The 6744-nt window shown below is 67.4% G+C and overlaps 1 protein-coding gene across 1 annotated transcript in view; it reads right to left on the bottom strand.

The window, feature by feature from the left end:
• Positions 1 to 5249, bottom strand: part of Myrf (myelin regulatory factor) — a 17576-nt gene extending 12327 nt beyond the window's left edge. Inside the window, 3 exon segments of the mRNA XM_010633143.1 lie at positions 8 to 68; positions 133 to 220; positions 5216 to 5249. Coding sequence (XP_010631445.1) covers positions 8 to 68; positions 133 to 220; positions 5216 to 5234 — 168 coding nt within the window. The 5' untranslated portion in view covers positions 5235 to 5249.
• Positions 5250 to 6744: the final 1495 nt, after the last annotated feature.

Below are 6744 nucleotides of genomic sequence, written 5' to 3'. Positions count from 1 at the left end.
CCGGAACAGCAGGCTGCCCGTGGGGGTAGGAGGCGGAGCCGGCAGGTGCAGAGATGTCGGGGAAGCAGCTGTGGGGAGGAGCGGGCTCAGTGGTGGCCAGTGGGCAGGGGCCAGCGGGCTCCGGGCACTCACAGCTCGGATGCGTCCTCCTTGCCGATGTACTCCTCCAGGATGCTGGTGTCGATGTTGGACGGCTCCAGGGCGCCATTGATGTCGTGGCCTGCGGGCAGGGCTCAACTGGGCAGGCTCCTGGGACCCCAGCACCGCCTTCCTGCCCTCCCGGCCTGGGCCCACTGTACTGCAGACCCTCTGGACGCGGGGTGAAATTCCTGGCCTGAGGAAGTGACGGTGCAGGCCCAGGGTGTGGACTGGGCAGCAGGGAGGCCACTCGTGCCCACCACCCCGACCTACACAGGAGAGACGCAGGCACCCAGCCCTGTGCTCTGGGGACAGTGTGTGCTTCTCGGGGCCCAGGGCCCACTGCCCTGTGAGGCTGGGATCGGGCAGGGACTGTCCTGCCCTGTTCTCCAGTGACAGGGCCCACGGCTGGGGGGCTCACACATCGGGGGACCCCCCCAGCCTCGGGGAGGTGGGCACAGCAGTGCCTAGCCGCCCACCCCAGAGCTCTGTGTCTGAAGAAGGAGACCTGGGCCCACCAGGGGAGCAGGCACCCGCTCTGCTCTGTGCACCCTCCCGTTGGTGCTGGCCCATGATGGGAGGGCCCAGAGCCAATACCAGACCCCGGCAGGGCAGGGAGGTGTGGCGCCGGCCTTTCCCCACGGGGTCACCTTGTGGGGGAGCTGAGGGTGGTGATAAAGGCTGGCGTGGAGCTGCGTCACTGGAGGGAGAAGTGCAGGACAGCCTGCCCCGTGCCGAGCTGCAGGGACCCTCCAAAGCCTGGGGTCTGTGCCTCGCACCCCATGGAGAGCCCACAGCAGAGCAGCTGACACCTGCCAGGCCCTCTCTTGGGCCTCGGTCTCCCGAAGGAAAGTGGGGCAGGGACAGCCATGTGGGCGCGGTGCTGAGCCGCCTCTGCGGGGCCTGAGGAGTGGTGCTCGCTCCCTGGCCCAGCCCAGGGTCTCAGAGCCCCCGGCCCTGGCCGCTCGCTGGCCCCTGCTGGCATCTCAAGAATGCTGAGCCCCGCTTAGGTGATTAATGAGCAGCTAAGCCCTCCCTGGAGTCACGCGCCTGCCTGCGCCCCAACCGGTCAGGGCCTCGGCCAACCCCACAGCAGCCAGGGACACCCACAAGGCCTGGCCCAGGCCCCGGAACCCCGGCACAGTGAACACCAGCCACGGGGCCTTCCCTGCGCACCTGCTGTGGGCCAGGCCCTCTGGGCCTCGTGCCCCCTGCTGCAGGGCCACTGTGAGGACCCCTGTGTGGCACTCAGTCCCACCAGCCATGGGCCGTGACAAGAGGCAGGGGTGGGCGTGAAGGGACCGGCGTGCCTCTCCCCGCCACCCGAACGGGGCGTCAGGGCAGCCCTCTCACTGCCCAGGCCAGGTCCCCCAGACGGCAGCACTAGGCCCAGGCTCGGCCAGGCTCAGGAGGGCGGGCTGGGTCCTGTGGGTGGGGCCAGAGCAGCCAAGGCCGAACTTGGCCTGTGGGCTGGTGACCCCTCCCTTCTCCCCAGGAGCGCTAATCACCTAATCCCTCACTCCCCTGCAGTGGGGTGAGACCCTAACGAGATCCAGATGTGGGGGGCGGACCCTCTGGTGCCAGGGACGATGGGGCGGGGGGGAGGGGCGCAGGCCGGGAGCAACCGCCTTCATCCGCCTGGGCTGCCCCGCCCTGCACCTGCACCAGGGTCTGGACACCTCTAGCAGCCCCACTGTCCCACCAACCCAAGAGAAACGGGGCCCCCGACTGGCATATGTCCTTGAGGGTACCCTGTGTGGCTGCCCAGAGGCCCAGGTCCCCCACTGCTGGGAGGGCAGGGCTGGTCCATCAGCAGAAAGTAGCACCACTATACAGATGGGAGCTGGCATCTCTGTCCTCCTGTCTGTCCCAGCCTCTAACTTGCAGCCATTCCCATGACCCAGGATGAACCCAGAGCCCCCTGCTGCCCCAGCCCAGGACAAGCATGCTCCCTGCAACCCTGCCCCAGGGCCTTTGCACAGGCTACAGCCGCACTAGGAAAGGTCCCGTCAAGTGACTTATACTCCATCCTCCCTCACTTCATCCATAGGCCAGGAGGGTTCCTTTCCTGCATTTTATAAGCTGGAGGTACCTGTCCATGGCTTCCAGGGACGGGAGCTGGGCTGTATCCCTCCTTGCTGGGGTACATGCCCCTCCTTGCCCTCTTACCCCACACAGAGTAGGCAAGTGACATTTGTTGGTGCAGTGTGTGTGTGCAAAGGTCACAAGGGGACGGCAGCCAGGCCCCAGCTTCTCCCCATTACCTACTGGGGACAGGAGCCAGGCGCTGGTCCGCCCAGAGGTGGGGGTCTCAGCTGGGGGACGCTGGCCCTGATCCCACCTCTCTCCTCACTCCCAGACCACCCTGCTGGGCAGGAGAGGAGCCAGGTGCAGGATGCGACAGGCGGGGGCCCAGGTGTCCCCCGCGCTCCCCCCACCAGCTGTGACCGCCGCTGAGCCTGGGCCATTGTCCCAGGCGCGAGGGTGAGGCCACGGCACAGTGGGAGGCTTGTGCCCTGCCAGTCCCCCACCGCCCCGTCAATGAGGCACTTGTCAATTCATGCCCCAAACATGGCGGAAATCCCGTCGGCCACGTGGCCGTGGGCAGGGTGGGCCAGGCAATGAGGACACAGGGTGGAGGGGCCCCGCGACACGAGCGTCCTCTTCCCTGGGTGCCCTGGCTCCAGGCAGCGAAGGGGCTCAGCCCCTGCCTGCCCTGGCACTGTCGCAAGCCTGCAGGACCCTGGGCCGAGGGGCTGGGCTCCCCAGTGGACCCCGCTTAGTGCTGTGCGGTCCGTGCCCCCGCCCATAGCACATGCAGGCGGTGCCCAGCGGTGACTTCGCTGTCCACTCACCGCGCTGGGTTCTCGGATGGGATGTGGCACTGTCCCTCAGGGCCTTGAGCCTGGGCCACCACTGTCTCTCCCCACCCAGCCTCACAGCAAACCTGCAGGAGGCGCGTGTCCAGCCGTAGGGACCATCCCTTCTGGGGACCCCACCCAGTTGCCAAGCCCTCCTCCAGTCCACACAGCAAACCCACCGTCCTGTCCGCCCCAGGCTGGGGTCCACGCACCTCCACTTGGTCAGGGGAAAGGTGGCCAGACACCCGCAGGTGGGCACACACACAAGCACACTCACAGGGCTCCGTGCACCCCATGCCTGCACAGTTCCAGGCCAGACCAGCGTGGGAGCCAGGGACAGACTGGACACCCAGCCACTGTCCTGTCTGTCCAGGGGCAGGGGAGGTGACGACAGCTTGCCCGGCAGGATCACTGCACTATGGAAAGTCAGGCGCTGGGACGAGGCCAGGTTTAGCAGAGTCCCCGGGCCCGGGCGCCAGGACAGGGCACACGTGTATGGGGTCGCTGCTCACATTGCACGGCCCTGACCCGACAGGGTGGGGGCATCACAGTGCTGCATTGGCGCTGTCCACCAGGCAGCACCCACCCCTCACTCAGGACCCCAGGCTAGCTTGCTGAGGCCACCGAGGGGAGCCCACACGTCCCTCCCTCCCCACTGGCCCCTACCCTGGGAAAAGGGGCCACCACCTGCCCTCCTCGGCACCCCAGAGCCCAGGCCAAGACAAAGGACGGCCAATCCCACCCTGTCCTGGGACCAGAGGTCTATGTCCCATCTCCTGGGTGAGGGAGGGCCGCCAGGTGGGCTGGGGACAAGGACCTGTCCAGCCAGGCCCCGCACACCACACACAACCAGCTGCCAGGTTCCCTCACCCTAGAACCAGGGACCAGAGACGGCAAGGCTTCCCCAGAACACAGCCCAGCCTGAGCTGGGGCGTCCAGGGCCCTGGCGATGTGCGGCACCTGCCCTGGGAAGGACGATGCCCGGGTGGAGGCTGACAGGCTGGGCACCATCTCACGGCCCCCACAGCGACCTCAAGAGGTGGGCATGAACTGGCCCTGTGGCTGTCCCCATTTTGCAGATGAGAGCCGGAGCTCGTGCTGACTGAGAAAAGCTACTTGCCATCTCTGGGCTGGCTAGGGACAGCTGGGTCCCGCCCACATCCGGGCCTCGGGGAAACTGAGGCCCCGAGCGAGGGGCAAGCTGGGCTTCAAGGAGGAGGAGGAAGGTGAAATAGGGGCGGGCCGGGCAGGGTGTGCCTGGTTAATAATTCGGTTAATGATTCCTGTGCTGTGCTTATCAGGAGGCCAAAGTCCAGGGCCCAGCCAATGGGCACCTGAAGGCCGTCACCTGGCAGCCTCAGGGGCCTGGGCCAGAGCCCCGGGAGTGAGAGAGGCCTGGGTTCCCAGGTGGAGGCCTTTGGGGCTCCCCAAGACCCCCAGTGTGCGTCGTGCAGCCCCAAGACCAGGAGAGGCCTGCGGTCGGGCTGGGCAAGGCCCCTCCTAGGACCCCTGGGGACCCCAGGCTGCCCTTCCTGGGACCCCTGGGGACCCCAGGCTGCTCCTCAGTCCTCTGCCTCAGTAGGGATGGTGGCTTCCACTGGCGAGGCACCTTCCTGCACCCCTCAGACCAGAGCCCTAGGTGGATGAGTCAGACCCGCACTGGCCCAGGACCTATCAGGGTGCACGAGGCTCACAGGCTGGGCTGGGACAGGGGTCTGGGAGTGCCGGGGCCCAGCAGGAACCTCCTGTCTCCTGCAGGGGGCAGGGGTGAAAGCCTGGCTGCCTCCACCAACCCAGTCCCTGGGGCGGATAGGCAAGGGCCCTAGGGCCACATAGACCCAGCAGCCTGAGAGCCCCCTACCCTGAGGAAAAGGAGAGTTGGGCATGAAAGCCCAGGTCCCGTGGGCTCCAGGCCACCTCTGCACCCACCTGCTTTCTGGGGGAGCAGGCTGCTCCCTAGAATCCAAGCCCAGCACCCACTGCCTTCTGGGCCCAGCCCACACCCTCTAAAATGTTCACCTTCCCTGGCATCATGGGAACTTTTCTCTGCAGGCAGGAAGACCCGGTGAGAGTGAGGGCTCTGCGCCGGCCACACAGCTCCCTGCAGGTCTGGGCTGGACCCTCTGATGCTGCCTTGCCCATTCCAGGCCAGGCTCTGGGAGGCCACGGCCAGCAGGCAGTCGCTGAGGAGGCCACCTGCCACCAAGACCCATTACCTGCTGGCAGCCATTGCATCCTGCCGGCGGGTCCCCTCTCCACAGGCCCTGCACCCAAGATCTGGGCCGCTGGTGCCTCTCTCCAGGGGATTAGCGGGCGGTCACGGGGGCCGCCGTACCAGCCTCCCACCTGGGCACAAAGCGCCTTAGCCCCCGCCGGCATCCACAGGACAGGACCAGGACAGGCGCTGTGTCAGAGCCCTCTGCCCGCTGTCCAGGGTGCACGATGAGACCACACGGGAAGGGGCACCCACGCCACCAGGCTCAGCTTCTCTCCCGGAGCACCGCGCCCTGCGCTGTCCATCACCCAGTCCTGAGCTCCACACGGTCCCCTCGCCAGGCCCTCCGCACGCCTCCTCTCCCAGGAGCCCAGGGACCCCAGCTCCGGGTGCCCCCCCGCGGGCTCTGGAGACTTCTGGCCCTCCTGGGCGGGCGCCGCACCCCGCCCTGCTCCCCCCACATTCTTCGGCTCCTCTTATCTCTGGAGGAGCTGCAGCTTCCCTGCCAGGCGGCCGCATGGCTGAGCCGTGGCGTCAGCCCCCGCCCCCCACCCAGGGCCAGGCCGGGAGGTTTTGGCGCGGAGTCCTGGGAAGGAGGGATGTAGGGGCCTGGCCATAGGTCATGGGGTCACCAAGCAGGCACCCCAACAGTATCCCAGGCTCGGACCCGTGTCTCTTCCCTCCCCTGGGAGCCCCTGCCTCCAGCAGCCCCTCCCCATGGATGACGAGCAGGGATCTCATCTGCCCTAGCACAGACTGCCTGACCTCATCCACACCTGGCTCCTCAGGGCCTGGGTCTGTGGGTGCCAGGCATCCTGGAGCACAGTGTGTGGGATGCCCTTGCCCAGGCTGGTTCCCAACCACAGATGGGGGAAACCGAGGCGGGAAAGGCCTTCTCTTGCCTAGGGACTCCCACAGCCCTGGCAGGTGTGCTCAGAGGTGGGCTAGGGGCGGAGGAGCAGGACCTAGGCTTGCAGAGGGAGGGAGGGGCTCCCCAGGGTGGTGGAGAGGGATGCAGTGGGCCGTGCAGACGTCCAGGGGGCTGGAGGGCAGCCTGAGCTCCCTGTCCTAACCTGGCACTGGGGAGGGAGGGGGTGGTCAGACACAGGGCAGAAAGGAACACCCCCGAACGCCCACGTGGGATGAAGGAAACCCCCGAGGTGTGCGCAGGTCCCGCCCCACCGTCTGGCTCCGGGTCAAGGCAGGGGGCGGTCACTCCGCGGAGGCGGCGCTGGGGACAAGTTTGGGACACGGCCCTGAGGAGTGCGGGGCTGGGGTACAGTCCAGATTCCGGGGTTCCCGGGGCGGACACTGCAGAGCGGGGGCTCTGGGGGTGCAGCTTTAAGCAGGACCCAGCCCTGGAAGGCAGTGTGGAGGGGGTCCCAGCCCCAGTGTGGGGGACAGTCTCAAAGGGGTCTTAGCGCCGGCGTGGAGGGACCGTCTCAGCCCCGGGTGGGGGGACAGTCTCAAGGGGGGGCCCCGCTCTCGAGGTCCCTGCCGTGGGGGCCTGGGGGTCGCCGCTTGTTGGAG

Source organism: Fukomys damarensis, unplaced genomic scaffold (assembly GCF_012274545.1).
Source record: "Fukomys damarensis isolate Sample0158 unplaced genomic scaffold, DMR_v1.0_HiC HiC_scaffold_27, whole genome shotgun sequence".
NCBI lineage: Eukaryota > Metazoa > Chordata > Mammalia > Rodentia > Bathyergidae > Fukomys > Fukomys damarensis.
Note: the sequence above shows the minus strand (reverse complement) of the source record. Positions and strands in the feature narration are given on the sequence as shown.